The following is a 16,382-nucleotide window of genomic DNA, read 5'->3' on the forward strand; positions in this document are numbered from 1 at the left end:
ATTGTTTACATCGCAAATTATAATAAAATTTTAAGAAAAAAATATTTTATGAGGTTTCAAAGTTCATTTAAGTTTCATATAAACTGAAAAGTAAGAGCGATGCAGAAACAACATCCGTATTTATTTTTATACATTTATCATGTTTTTCGGAAATATCAAGTAAAAGAATAAAGTAAATGCAATAGAAAATGGTAAAATTGAGGTCAAAACATTAAAGACAAAATTTAAATTCAGCAAAAGAAGAAAAAAGATGGCAAATATCCAGAGAAATGTGATAGGTCAACTTTCTATAAGAAAACAAAGTTAAAGGAAGTGATATTTTATATACTTTTCTAAAAGAATTTCTTTCATCAAGCTACAAAACTGTCAAAAGATGCTTAAAATAATATTTTACTATAAAAATAAAATAAGATATGGAGAATCAAAAATGGAATTTCATATTTACTCAAAGTTATTTCTTTCAAAATTATTACGAAATTACAATAAACATTCAGGATCAAAATCATAAAATTAAATAATTACAAAACAAAAGCATTTCTTGAATACAAATTAAAATTCAAATTAATTGTATTTTGGAATTTAATTAAATATTAATATTGTATAGACTGTCAGTACATAGTAAATATTTTAAGAATTTTTATATCTTATGATAATTTAAAACATTCTTCTAATCGTTATTTCCTTCAGAAACAAATTTAGATGACAATAAACAGAGTGGAAAATTCTGCTTATTATTAGATTTTATTAAATATTTTATTAATTAGATTCTATCCGATAAAATATTGTCTTGAGGACTTGAAACGAGTTTCACATAATTTATATTTAATAAATTTAATTTAAACTTCAAATGAATATCTAAACATTTGAACTTATTTATTTTAATTATAGAACGTTAATTTATCATTCTTATGAAATGCGCTTTGGTATATTTAATGTTTTTCTCGAACTTTTTACAAAATTAATTGAAATTTTGCAATTCTTTAACTACTTTTCAAAATTTCCATTTAAAATTAACAAAATAATGAGAACTTAAATTGATTTACAGATTTATTACCGATTTTAACTCGTATAGAACACTGAAATATAGAAATTAATGGTCTTTGGAAAGTATCCAAACTTCAAAAAAAGTGCAATTGTAATTAAATTTTGGTTTCGTATAATATACATATTTTGATGATTTACATTTTTTTATTTTACCTCATTGAATATACAATAATGGAACATTTCTCAATTTTTTCACATTTCTTTTCTTCACTTAAAAAAACTAGTATATGAAAAAATTTTAAGCACTTTCTCTCTATGAAAAATTAGATTTTTGTTAAAATTAGACTTCAGTTTCCCAAACAATTGAAAATTACAATACAATACATATATGATTTTAAACATAACTTTTATATAATTGTGAGGGACGAACAGACCCACAATAAAGTGTTATTTTAAATTTTAATTATTGGAAAATTTAATCGGTTAAATTCGAGCGTTTTATCGAGTTAGGCTAAAAGCCATAAAAATTATTTCCCACGGAGTTTGTTCCTTGTTAAGTCGGATCAAGTGCGACCGTTAAAGGCCATCACCTGACCTCATGGAAAAAACCCAAGAGGAATGAAAAAGAGAAAAAGAAAAACGACCCCGAAGTCAGTCGTCATCCGAAGTCCCTCTACAGAAGTCGTCATCCGAAGTCCCTCTACAGAAGTCGTCATCCGAAGTCCCTCTACAGAAGTCGTCTTCACAAAGTCCGCTCTACAAAAAGTCGTCCTCCAGGATTAAAACCGTGAGCCAGGATTAAACCCGAGAGAAACATTCGTGCTGGATTAAGCCTCTACACTCCTCCGTGCCTCCACACCAGTGAACGGACAAGATTCGGATCTAGTGTAAAGAACTGTCCATCGACAAGGTATTTATCAACCCGCGATTCGTTTGTAAACTCTCTCTCAACGACCTAGTATAATTAAGAACGATAATATGCCCGATATCTCTGTATAGTATTTAGTTCGATTTAATTAAAATTGTTATTTGTTAGAAAATATGGAGTCCGAGTGAGTCACTTCCTCGTCTCTCTCCTCACCTCTACTCCGAATCCAAGCGCTCACACGCTACCGCTCGCGTGACGTAACGTCGCGATTTCCGAGTCCCCCAGAGACTCGGTGGTGTCAGATTTAGGTCTCCTGACGTGGTGTCAAAGAGACACCGACCCTACGGTCACATAATCGAATATATAATAATTAAATACAAATATTGCATTTGTAAAAATTAAAACAATGGAGTCAGTATATTTGTTTAAGGTAAAAAAAGATTGTATATTTAAAATAAGTAAAAGTTAAAAACTTTCTAAAAAATCAACCACCAGAAATCTTTCTTTCCCAATCGTTTACCGATTATCGGGGAGACTTAATTAAAAACTATAGACTACAACTTTCTTTCAATAGGAACAAAGTTTATTTAATATTAATATGCAATAAAAAAAGCTTAAAAATTTAGTTTTTCGAAATACACCGGTGCTTGATTTACCCTAGGGATGCACAACAAATGAAACACGAGAAGCGTCAGTCTTATTGAACGTTTCAATGGACCGCTGCCTGACATCGTTAAAAATAATTTTATATCAATAGGACAGTCAAAACATCTACAAATGAATTACATTATTTTAAGTTCTTATAATATATTTTAGTTTAACATAATATTGTATTATTGGATTGCACACGAATATTTGTTTAATGTCCATACTACTACATTTTATCTGTAATACTGCAGCCGTTTAAAAACAGTATAATCTAATGTAGTTCAAGGCAACACTTAAGTTATAGACTTCATCCCTGATTTACACTTTAAATCCTGTATATCTTAACATTGAACGCAATCGCATTTCTAGCTTTTATGGGGTTTCAATCTTATTTTACTTTATTATTTTATTTCAAGAAATATTCCATGAAAGAATCAAATTCGGACTCCTACAAAAGGAAGGGTCATTCAAAATGCTGTTACATTTAATGAAGAAAAACAAAAAACGTGGATTTTGTGTTCTGTATTTCGAAGTACGCATTGCAGAGCATAAAAAATTGAGATTTTGCATATTTATTTATATATAAAAATTCGCGTTTACGAAGTATAAAGATCGTTATTACATTATTCGAGTTAAGGTTATTAACTTCAGTTTATTAAAACATTGTAGAAAATATATTATATCATAAAACATATATCGTAATTTAAATTTTATAAAAGTTTTTAGACTTGAAATTTACATTTCTTTAAAGAGAATTCTGTTAGAAAAATCTATTTTTAAAAAATTTTTCGGCTATAAATTTTTATGTGTCGATTCAAGAGGATTACGAAATTTAATATTAAAGTAAAATGGATTTGATTTTAAACGATTTTAATATTAAACCGACACGACTTGTAAATCATTCCAGCACTTTAATCTGTAGTAAATTAGATAGAATTTATACGAAAAGTTTTATTTAAGAGCATTAAAATATTGTATTTTAATAAGAATAATATAGAAAAATTATTCGAAATTGAATCAAATTTGACAAGATAATTGTTAGGATAATATATTTCCAAAATAATTTAATGATAGTAGGCACATTATATTTCATGAAATGAAATAAGTTGTCTCCTAATCTGATATATTACGTTACCTGGACAATGTTGGTGCCACAGACACATTTACTGATGTGGTCTGTGAATTTACCGTAACCATTGATATATGGCTTATATTGCGTGGATTGAAAGGAATCTGCTTGGATCTATATTAATTTATTAGTTAGGTCTGATGTGTAAATAAAGGTAATAAAAAGATTAGTTAAAAATATACGAGAAAAATTAAATGTTTTTAAAATTAATTCACTTGTTTTGTTTTCTAATTCTGTACTTGCAATAATAAAATTCAGAGAAATTAATTTTACAAAAATAAATAAACTTTAAAGTTAAAAATACATTTTAATTTTGAAAAGTTAATTTTTTTTCCGAATAAATTGTAAAAATTAAATGTTTTTAAACGCACAAATAAAGTTTTGTTTTCTAATTCTGTACTTGCAATAATAAAATTCAGAGAAAGATAAAGCAGAAAAATTACTATTAGTTTGGGATGAAAAGAAAAAAAGATTTGAAACTAAGTCTAAGAAACAGTTTCCTTAGCAGACTCTATGTCCCCAACGTTTATGTTATGGTTGCTGAGTTAGGAATGTTTTTTCACCAATGTTTTTAAACTTTTTTGTTACATTTGGCTTGAATGCAATGACTGGCAGCTTCCAACTTAAGCATATATCATCCTGAAGACAGGAACTTGACAATACAGAGTTGTAAGGCGCCAAATTTTTACGTTATTGAACATGTCTGCAGGTATTTGATAAGGGAAGCTCTATTGACTCACTCTATTTACAAGTACCAATTGAATNTTAAAAATATCATTTGATATTACCAGTTTACAAAATTCTATCTTTACTCGAGGTTTTTTTCTATGTTGCACAATATATTTCTGTGCATAAAATGTTTAAACACGAGGCAAGCTGGCCCACTAAAGTGGCAACTTGTCACTCTGAAAGACCCGGAATCGAATCCGGACGAGTCGAGTTACCTCAGGGAATTTTCGGGTGTTTTATGCCGGGACCCTTCATTACCATTCGGCTGTCCCATGTATATAGGCCTATAAGTACTGTACATTATATTTAACAAACTCTTCAAAACAAATTTAAATCAAACAAAAACGATTTCTTAAAGTATAAAATGATTATAAACTACGAAAAATCAGAAAAGAAAAACTTTTTTTATAAATGTATTCCGTTCCATTGTAAGAAAAAAATCATAATAACAACATTAAGTTACTAAATTCCTATTCTGCACACAAATTTAATAAACAAACTTCTCATCTTATATTACTAAACTTTTTGTTTTTATACTTAAATATATTTTTACGAATATGTTTAATCTTGTATATTTATATACAATAAATCTTCAAAAATTAATTTTTGCCAAAAGTGCGTTTTGTCAATAACATTGCCTGTGATTTTTCTTTCGTCGCTCTCAAAATGAAACAGTTCACGAGTTGGTAAACTTTTCCTAAATTCAAGACCATATTTAATCTTAGTACACTCACCTGTCTTTTATTCTTATCGTCACTTCTTTCCGCTTTTTTTCTCCATCGATTCTCCCATACAGGACAAACTACCCTATTTTCTTCCTGTTGTCGAAGTGATGATTCTTTCTTGGACAGTTTCCGCCAACTTGTAACGGGCGAACGTATTTTGGTTTCGAAACCATTCACCTTTTGAAAATTACCCGTTTTTCTTTCCAATTCAGAATTAGACGGAAAGTGTAAATTACTAACATTTCCAACTTTGTCGTCCGTATACATAGCGCCATCTATTGGATTATTTCTCAATTGCAATGATGCCCTTCCTATGCATAATTCCGGATTTGTACAGTCCGGTCGAGACTTCGGACCTGTACACCTGCATAGATCCAGCCGTGCGGAAATGCCTGTTTCGAATCTGTTAGGTCTACACATTCGATCGGTTATTGTTCGATCTATCCTTTCACAACTGGAAGCTATGTAATATTCGTTAACGCACTGACAACCGTTTCTGATGCCGTTTACGGAATTCCGTGCCTTTTCTAGTTTTCCGACAGCGTTTTCCATTCTGTATCGATCACCATTTGTCCAGTCGGAATCGAGGAAAGTCGTTTCTGTCCCAAGTGTCCGTCTTCTCCATTTATCATCCCATTGTCCCCTCCAAATTACACTTTGTTCCGGAACTTCTCCAGTTTGTTCCAGTTTTTCCGGAAAATGGCTCGTCGTAGTATTGATACAGAAGACTGGAAATTTTCCAGGACTCATATAGTCCGACTGTCTGGCACCTGGAAATTCTCTTTTTGATGGATTTCTTAAATTTCCTACTGGAGCAGGGAATTGAAGCGTGTTCCCTCGAAATGGAGGGTGACTGTTACTCGCCTCTTCTGACACGTGACAGGGGTCATTGGCGGAAAGGTAAAGACATCTCTTATCACGATAACTTCTGAGTTTGCGCGAAAAGTACTTTCGTAATCTTGTTTCCTCCGAATCGTCCATTGAATAGCATGTCGTCGGTCATAACAGCTCACACACTTTTAGCGGGAATATCCAATCGATAGATAATCCAGACGCAACACACCCTTGACACTACAAAACACACGACCTATCCCACAATTCACTTCTAACCGTTAGGGCTTCTATGAACACGTGATCAACCTTGGAAACAACTAACGTGAGACTAACACCGGTCAGTGTAACTAAAGTTTTACTTCTAATCGAAAATATTAACATTAAGTTGTATTAAATCGTTTTACGATCGACAGCATCTGGCATATTCTACTTTTAATTCAAAAATGCCTTTCTCGGAATGAACCATTAATGCATCCGTTTAAGCCCAGAGGCACAAAGTTTTTTAAGTAAGTAGCCAACATCCGACATAGTTTATATTAAAATAGTGCTGCCATCTGTTGATGAAATTTGATCCACTTCGCTAATACTTCTCATTTAAAATAAATATTCATCAAATATAGTATCAAACACTAAGATTTAATAATCGTTAAGTAAATGAAATAATGTTTAAAATAAATGTTTTATTATAAACGACATCTTAATTAAATACAGTTTCGAAAAAGATTATCCGATCGATGCATCATTGTGGCGTGTAAAAATGAAGATCATTGGAATTTTTTTGTGCAAAGCATTAAATTAATGCATTCAATCTGATTGATTTGCACTTAGATAGTAATAAATATATTTTTACTTAACTTTTGTAATATAAAAGGTATGGTAATTAAAGGTAATGAAATAATCAACTGTAATCATAGATATCGCATAAATTTATTTATATATTAATTAATTTTGAGGGAAGCATCATCGTAAATATTGAAAACTTGGGCTATTAAATAGTAATAGCCTATTGATCACTGCACTCTAATTTTATTAATGATCATTATCTTCTAAATTTTGGCTTAAAATGGAATTAAAATATCTAATTAATATTTTTTAACGCTGCACCCGTAAAATGAAATCAAGGTATTCTTTAATTACTATTAATTCAGTTAGTTTCACGAAACTAAATTAAGAAGATTGAAACAAATAAATTTATTTTTTTTTCTATTTAAACTTTCGGTTTGATTCATTTAATTAAGGATTGTTTTAATATATAATTAAAGGTCTTCGACTCTTAGTTAAGGATTAAAATAAAATTATTTATTTATTTCAATTTTTAACTAATTAATTAAATATAAATACATTTCAGACGAAAGATAAACTGTCATTCAAAAATATCATCAATTATTGGTTTTACACAACTGAACAAGTGAATTAATTATTTCTAGTGTAAGTTTCTTCAGATTTACATTTTCTCTAACATCGATGTTAATTTAAAAGTTACATGACGATATAAAAGGGTGTGGTTTTCGAAGTATTCCCTTTAGAGTGAGAAAACACTCGATTAACAATTGAACTAGTCACCTTACTTTATTGGACTTTCAACTTCAACAATTCCACGCCCGAGGGATAAATTGCTCTATGCATGATATCATTCTTGAAGAGAATCGTGAGACCGTGCGATTTACTGTATATGATTAGATATTTATACAGTTATTATGTAGCCTTAATATTGATTAAATTACTGCTATCGTATTCTGATTTATTTTTCATTAAATTTTTATTGGATACGTTTAACAAGTGAAACGTAACTGGTACCGACACGTACTAGTATTGGTTTGTTTATAATTAAACAGTAAACCGAGCGTGTCCAATCTAGTTAAAATGTAAAATGAGGTCTACGTGATAGTGTTATTTAAACGATTACATTAACAAAATAGAGAAACTTTTTTTTTTTAGAAAAGCGCTTATTTTCCATTAACTCTTATTTATTTATTATAAAACTTACAATTATTATAAAGTCTTACAACTCTAAACTCCTAAATGCTTACAATTACTATAAATTCTTTAAACTTTAAATTTAATTCGATAATTTGGTTTAAAAATATGAATTTGTTATTTTGATTATATTTAAATATAAATAGGTTAATAAATTCGTGCAACTTCGCGATATCATTTAAACTAGCCGCTATTTTCATTAATTAATCTTTTAAATAGCAGAGATAGCGTAAGATATCCTAAACTGTAAAAATAGAATATCATTAATTTTCTATTTCGGAATATCGATCGTATAAATGGAAGTAAAATGTATTAATAAATGATTTTGCATTATTTTAAAGCAAAAGGATATTGTTTACATCGCAAACATATTCGGGATACACGATACACCATCATTTATATTCAGGAGGAAGAGGAGCCTGTGCACCTTTGTTACAAAAAAAACAAAAAATAAATAAATAAAAATAAATAAATTAATAAAATATTCCAAAACAAAATGTTTTTATTTTTTTATTTCTAAAATAAATTTTTATATGTAGACATATGTGTATAAGTCTTTTTAGATTTTTCTACGTAAGTTATACATAAACTTATTCCCGATGCCTTCCTTTACATTGATTTCCGTATACGCCACTAGTTTGCATATTTACTGTTTTACGCAAACATGTCGTTATTGTAATACTAGTAGCCAAACTTACAGTACTGAATCGATATATCAATTTATGAAAAATAATTGTCATCATTTAGGTTGTTTAATTTATTGATATTCAATACATTACATAAAACTGTTCGGATAATAATAAAGATACAAACATTATTTACGACGTAAATCTTTTACATCATAAAACATTTTTTTTAGATCTATAAAATTAAATTGGGTTTTCGGTTTTTCTTCTTTATTTAAAACTAGTTTAAACTCTATTGAAAAAAACATTCAAAAAATTCCGCAAGAAATTATACAAGTAGTTTTACATTCTGTTATAGTCAAAACACGATAAATCGTTATTTATGGAATCGTTTTACGAGCTAATTTAAGAAGCAAATAACCAATCGATTGCAATCACAAATAATCTGATAAATTCAATTTAAATGTTCTATTTGTGTTTTTCTTAACTGCAAAGAAATATACACTACAGTAATTTCTAAAAGCTTGCTAAATAAGCTTATCTATAATAAAAATTTGACAATAAAATTGTTTTATTGTCCATTTCGATTGAACAGATAAATTGGCGTAATCAAAATTAACATGTGTCGTTAATCAAAATAATATAATAATAATCCAACAGTAATATGCTATATTCTTTCGCTAAATTTTTATTAATTCTCTATTTTTATGTTTTCGTATGCAATGACTAGTTAAACTTAGTAAATTAACTTAATTAATTAATGATCTATTTTAAAAGGTTAGGCCTATATAAAAAGTATAAAATTTCCTTATGTAGTTGTATATAATTTTAAAGTAATAAGTCGATAAACTATTGATATATTGTTTTAATAAAAGGATAACCAATAAAGTCTATATTCTGATAAAACTGTAATTTTTAAAATAAGATATCACAAAATAATGTAAATGTTAAGAGAGAATTTTCATATTGCTTAAATAAAAATTTACATAGAAGACTTTCATATCCAAGGAAATACAGGTGGTAGAAAAACTTATACGTATCTAACATCATTATAAGCAGGGACGTCGACAAGAGGGCAAACAAGAATTTGCCTCGCCTACTTAAATGCAAAAAAATTTAGGAAAAGTTATCTCCCCAGAAGCAAAAAACCCTCAATAATCTAAACTCTTAGTGCTTCTTATTTTAATTAAATAAAAGAAAAGCTCTCCGTTAAAAATTTATTTACGTAATTTTTACCATTTCGGGCTTTATTATTGTTGTTTTATATTCCTATAAAATATATATGGAGATTTATTTGACATGTAAAGAATTATTTTCTCGTTGCGAGTCAAAACCATAATTCGATTTATTCTAACTTACCATATAAACGTGACGATTTTGGTAAAAGAAACTCTTAAGAAAAACTTTGTTATAAATGCGGAAATCACGAAAAACGTGATTAATTTAATATCGTTAACTAGTCAAACCATTATAATAATATTAGTTTAATTGAACTTTTAGATTTGAATTTGAATTTGCTGCATTTTATATACTTGACAAATTTGTTTACATTTTATTATATGATTTTATAGAGGATACTCTAAAAAAATGTTAATACAAGTATGGAAGTAACTTGTTATGCCGGATTTGTAGTGGCAGCTTGTCCTCTTAGTAGTTCTTCATCATGTACAAGAAGTCACGACCCAATTGTAGAGTTTTCAAAAAAGTACGGGCCCTATTATCTCTGCACAGTGACTGCGCACCTTCTTTACATAAGTATATTGAAGAACTCTGTACTTTATTGATTAAAATATAGATCTTTATTTTATGATTACTTACATAAATCGAAAAATTCTGTAAATTAGATAAAAGGTAAATCATTTCTTTAACCAACTATTATTTTTTTTAGATTCGTAAGTCTTAGTGAAATTAGAAACATTTAATTTATTCATAAATAAATTAATAAACAGTGTTTGTATATATTTGAATAAATAAAATATTTCTAATTTCACTAAAGCTTACAATATTAACGAGCAATTACTTATTGTGATATCGTCATAATGTCGGGCTGCAATTTTTAAGCAGCCCAAAAAAACAAACCTCACTCGTTGGAGTCTTTACTTAGTTATATAAAGATAGCATAATTAATTAAAAATAAATATGTATTACTCTTAACATTATTTTAACTTTATATATATTCAACTGTAGTTATGTTCGTAAATCTTTTATTGAAATATTATACATATCACACATTTAATGCAAGAGAAATTTTATAAATTTACAAGCTCAACTATATGTAAACTTCCTAAATTAATGTCATTACCTGTTTGTAATTTTATACAGCTGCTATTTCTTACCAAATTTTACGAAAAATTACTTCAACGAATTAGTGTTTTTTAGTCTATTGTTCATAAATCCGAACAAATAAACAAAACCATTTAAAGAGCTGTTTAAAGATTAAATAGAAGATGTAGTAAACCTAATCTTAAAAAAATATTCAGTAAGATATTGGATTTTAGAGAATACATTAATATATCAACTGATATTTTAACCTGAAAGACGCATTGACCAAGTTTTACCAAATATTAAGTGTTAGGAAACGAGTAGTCTAGCTTTCTAATCTCAGAAATCCACAGCATCTCTAATCAAGTTCCAATTGCCTGCACTTACAGACCGGATGTCTGAGATGGCTACCGCTCTGGGATCCTGTGATAGAATCCGAAGGATAAACTCCAGGAACTTTTCGTGGGTGGTCTATCCCGTTATGTTGGGCCCCGATATGTTGGTCCCGCTATGTTGGGCCCGCAATGGTGGCACCACCTGGTGCCACCATTGCTGGCCTGGCCATACCCACGATGGGTAGGGTAAAAGACCATCTTAGTATCCACAGAAAAAGTAAAAGCAAAGGCCTATATCTGCAACTTTCACAGTTAGGTTCAATATTCTATTAAATATCAAATAGTCATAATCCACAACCAATTACAGGCGATAAGCAAGCAATAGTGACTATTCGTCTGACAAAAATTTAATTTAGTTATTCATAGCCCTCGTCTGCATTTTAACGAGTTTCTAAATCAAAGTGTACATGATTTAGAAACTCGTTAAAATTCACAATGAAGGATAATCATTAAAATCTTTAAAACAACAAGTCTATCACTTATCTGGTCTGTCGACATCTCGTTACCTGAAGAATGTGCTCGTTTCTAAAATCTATTAATTTTTCCCATTGTTTTCTATATACCGCAACCTCTCGAATTACGCTGTTAATGCACCCTACAAAAAGGGCATTAATGAAACCTTTAAACAAACAATATAATTGATACAGATTAATCTAATTAATCGCAAGACTTCCAATTTTTTTCACTATTTTACCATGACGTGACAATAGGCAAGCTGCCAGATATCCGAATAACTTCACGGCCAGCATTTTTTATTTTGATTTTTAATGATTAAATTATTATCTAAAGTAATGAATTTAAAAAAATCAGTACACCTCACTTATGTAATAAAAATTCTAGATTAACCACGAGCCTAATATTTACTTAATCTAATAAATTATAAATATTCGTTTATCATAAGAATATTAGTTTTCATTATAAAGTATTAAATTATCAAAATATGACAATATCATAAAATAGGGTCAAAACATTTAGTAGTGGCAATAAATTTTTCATACTGAGTAATTTCCTACAAGGCTTACATGCCATAAAATACAATAGCCTACTTTTTTGTTATACATCCCTTTCTTCTTCTCAGATGTTGATATGGAGATTTTAGCTCATATAGGCTCTTTCTCCGACAGACATTTGGTTATGATCGCTATGCGACCGATTAGCCAGCCGTATCCGAACGGCCTATACGTGCGCGCGGGAAATAATGCCTTCCGGGAGAACTTTTATGGGAAACTGGCCTCCTATTCAGTCGTTATTGGCAAGGAGAAAACCCGGAAAACTCCAAGCAGCCAGCCTGTCCGATCGCGGCGCGAACCTACGACCGAACCTCCCAGTGTTTAGGGTCTGGTCACCGCTATGAGCATACATCCCTTTAGTTAGAGGTATTTTGCTTTTAAAGGAAAAGTTCCATCCTACATTTGAAATATTAAAGAATTAATATAAGATGCAATCTATATATAAAAAAATAAACATCGAAAAAGTCATAGCCAATACTGAGAATTCCAGCAAACCGTAAGTTCCGCCATTATTTCTTTCGCTTCTAAGATTTAATCGAAGATTTAAATTAGACCTACTTACATCAAATTTTGTGGTAAAATTTTACTGTAATCTGAAGAAATATTTTTAGAGTTGTTGTATATTTATTAAATGTTTTCCTAATTACTTTCGTGTTTATAGTTGTTTGAGATGAAAATGATTTCTATTTCAGACGATAATAATGCCAGATTCTGGTTCTGATATGATGCGGTGCTGTTTTGTCTTTAAGTTTGTAACAATTATTAGACTTTTGCTTTTTTTTTTTTTAAAGTGAATATACAAGAAAGTAGTCTATACATAAAAGTTTACACAAAATTTGTTTTTATCAAAGTTCACATTTCGGTATTACTGGTAACAATATTTTTTTCTCAAACTGGGACAATTTTGAGAAAATATACACAACAAGAAATAAATCGGTACCTTTAAAATATGACAATATTTTTGAGGAAGTTCCTTCCGCTGCTACTAAGCTTGCCTTATGTTTCGCACATTTCAAGTGATTTTTAATATCCGAACGTCTACGAGTTATTGAAAATTCTGAAAAAGCAGTTTACATTTCATTTTGTCAATACGATCACAAACTTTTTTCAAAAACGAATAATCCTTTTGTAATTCATCAGTAAACGCATAGTTTCTTTCTGGTATTTTGGAGATTAAATTAATTTAATGTACAGTTCAAAATAATCGCAAATGCCAACTAGCAATTTGAACTCGATTAAGATAGGATGTGCTCAACAATGAGGTAGAGTGCAGGTTTCATGTGGCCATCTCTAATTAAAAGAAAATATCTAAAAAATGAAATAAAAATATCAGGATCTCATAGGCTATTATAAATTCTGTGAAAAAATTTCTGGATGAAAAAATAAAACGTCTACATTCATTAGGACACATGCTATAAATTTTTGGGAAAACGTCTAGACAATATTAATAGTACTTAGATCTAGATACAAAATATTTAGATTGGCAACAGGGAGTGTAACAGAGGGGATACTTTAGCTGCCAAATCGCTATTTATCTGAGGCTGACCTATTTTTACTTCTTCTATATTCGGCACTTTTAAAATTTTACCAAATAACCGGGACAAAATGACAAACATGCCAGGACGCAGGGACAACATCGTCAAACAGGGACAGTCTCGATCAAAGCGGAACGTCTCGTAAGCCTATTTAACAGGGTTCACAGGAATAAAATTTTTCCAAAAAAGAATCGATCCAAATCCAGCTATAAGTTTGAATTCACCTTTCATCGTTTTACTGCAGCTTGTTTGTTTTGTTTTGTTTTCTATTTTTTGTCTCTTTCTGCCCTATGGATATTAAAGCCCGATTTATACGAAGCGTAAGCAGTCCGACATCTGTTGCATGAAATTGTCGCTTGAGGCTAAAACGCTCCACTCAGCTTTATGTAAATCAATCATGAGCAACCTTGGCCTGCGGGTCATACGAGGCTCTCGAGATACTAATTTACGCCCCGGGGACTTTGTTAACACAATTTAATTTTCCAGTATTCTATCTCGTGTCATTATGCTAACCTAATTAAGCTGATATTCGTGACGAAAAACATTCAAACTAAACTTAACCAGTGAAAAGATGAGAATAAACTACTGTGTAGGTCTATATTATTAGTTTGCATATCATTAGCATATATAATTTTAGTACCTAGTATATTGGAGGATATCAAATATGTTGGTTCTCAACAGACTCAAAAGTCTGCAACTCCGTAAGAAAAATGCGGCCCGCATCTGGTGTAAAGTAGTGATTCTCAACCACTGTGCGTGGCACTTTAGTGTGCCGCAAGATTTTTGAAGTGTGCCTCCACTGCGAATATCCATACATCAGAAACAATGATACTTCCTGAAAATATGAAAAGGACTTTTACCTCTGGTTGACAGACTGTAGACTAGCAACTACAGCCACAGTATCAGTAGCAAGTAATAAAAGAACATTTAGAAAATTGAAAATTTAAATAAAAGCAAGCTATATCAACAAAGTCAGACGACTGATTTGAGTCGTTAATGCTCTTGACATGCCAAAAAGACGTTGTATAAACACTAAATTTAAAAAAATCGTAAAAAGATGGGTAACTGAAGAACAGACGTTTACGTGTAGACTAACTTTGTAGTTACAGTACGTATAATATTTAATTAATTAGTTTCTAGATATTTTGAAGTGTTTTATTAATTTATAAATTGACGTTAAAAGTTTAAACTCAGAAACTCATTAGCTTCTATGACCGGACACTGGGAAGAAGCGACGGACTGGGACGTGATTTTGAGTCTGGCAACATCAGGATCGCCGGTCCATTTTATTAACTAGTGTCAAAAAATTGGGTGAAGGGGACGGTTAATAAAACGAACTGAAAAGTATTTGTATCGAGAGTCACGGCAGTGGCTCTGCGCCACTAAAAAAGCCACTAACTGACTGTATATACAGGTATCAAAGTTACCGATTTTTGGGAGTTGATTTCTCCGCTCCTCAAATGCCTATAATAATTCCACATATTTCGTTCGAATATCCTCTTGTTTTCTTAGGTAGTGTGCAAAATTTCAGGTTTTTCTATAAAGGGGTTGACGAAAGATAAGCAATTGAAAAGTGAAAAAATCTTCAAAAAAGCTATAGGGGAAGGTGGTGCAGGATGAGGACGTTAAGGTTTGAAACGTCATAAGATGGCAATAACTTTAATGAGAACAATAATTTTTTTATTCTCAGCAACTACAACATATGGTAATATATAATATAAAATTTAATTTTTGAAAAACGTTTTTAAAAACAAGAAAATTTAATATTTTAAAAGTAGGCTATATGTAAATGTACCATCTTGCCCCATCCGTGGGGTAAGATGGGAATATTATTTTTATATACAAGAAAAACAAATTAAAATGGTTAAACCGTCGTTTTCTTCAATATTGGCACAAGAACAATGTGCCCATTTATCACAGCGGCTACATTTATTATTATTTTCCGAATAAATAAATATAAAAGTTTGAACTTACTCGTATTTACTTTACCAGACGATACCGTCACTTCGCTCATGCTCAGTTTCGCTATTTTGTAAGCAGACGATATTTTTTTTGTGGAAAGAAATTTTTATTTCGATTGTTATCTCAGATTTTATTTCTCGTTAAGATAGTATTTAAATTTAAAAAATGTTTTCATAAATAAAATAAAACGTAAAAACAAATAATAAAGTAATACAGTATATACTGCATAAATTTATTATAGTTAGATATGATTTAAAAGTGAAATATTTCATTTTCTATAAAAAGATCATTTTTAAAATTATTATTTTATATATTCGAAAAGGTGATTTAGAATTATCAATGACAACGAATTTAAAACTAATTCGCTGCACTATATTGCAGTGCCTCTAGCCAGCAGCAGAATTCATGGCCAACCTTGGTCAAGATGGTGGGGGCAAGATGGGGTACCTCATCTTGCCCCCACGTGCACTCTTCATACTGACTGCAAATACGGGTCAACTTTATTTCAAAATTAAACAATTTCAGTCTTAAAGGTTACTTCGAATACCATAATATCTTCATCTAAAAGGTAACGTAAAAGTTCGCAATAATACTTATTTTGTAGAAACTTTATAGCGGGCGTAAAATTAGATGAAGTATTGCCGAAACATGGAAAACTGTCTTACTTCTAAACAAAGAGAGCGAGCGACTCGAACGTT

At 30.2% G+C, this 16,382-nt stretch overlaps 1 protein-coding gene across 1 annotated transcript in view; it reads right to left on the reverse strand.

The window, feature by feature from the left end:
- The window catches only part of LOC111636034, a 121,511-nt gene extending 114,501 nt beyond the window's left edge, over positions 1-7,010 (reverse strand). The window contains exon 1 of the mRNA XM_023381189.1: positions 5,093-7,010. Within this exon, the coding sequence (XP_023236957.1) occupies positions 5,093-6,064 (972 nt within the window). The 5' untranslated portion in view covers positions 6,065-7,010. The remainder of the gene's footprint in view (positions 1-5,092) is intronic.
- Positions 7,011-16,382: the final 9,372 nt, after the last annotated feature.

The sequence above is a fragment of the Centruroides sculpturatus genome, unplaced genomic scaffold (assembly GCF_000671375.1).
Source record: "Centruroides sculpturatus isolate CEXI.00-Female unplaced genomic scaffold, Cexi_2.0 scaffold941, whole genome shotgun sequence".
NCBI lineage: Eukaryota > Metazoa > Arthropoda > Arachnida > Scorpiones > Buthidae > Centruroides > Centruroides sculpturatus.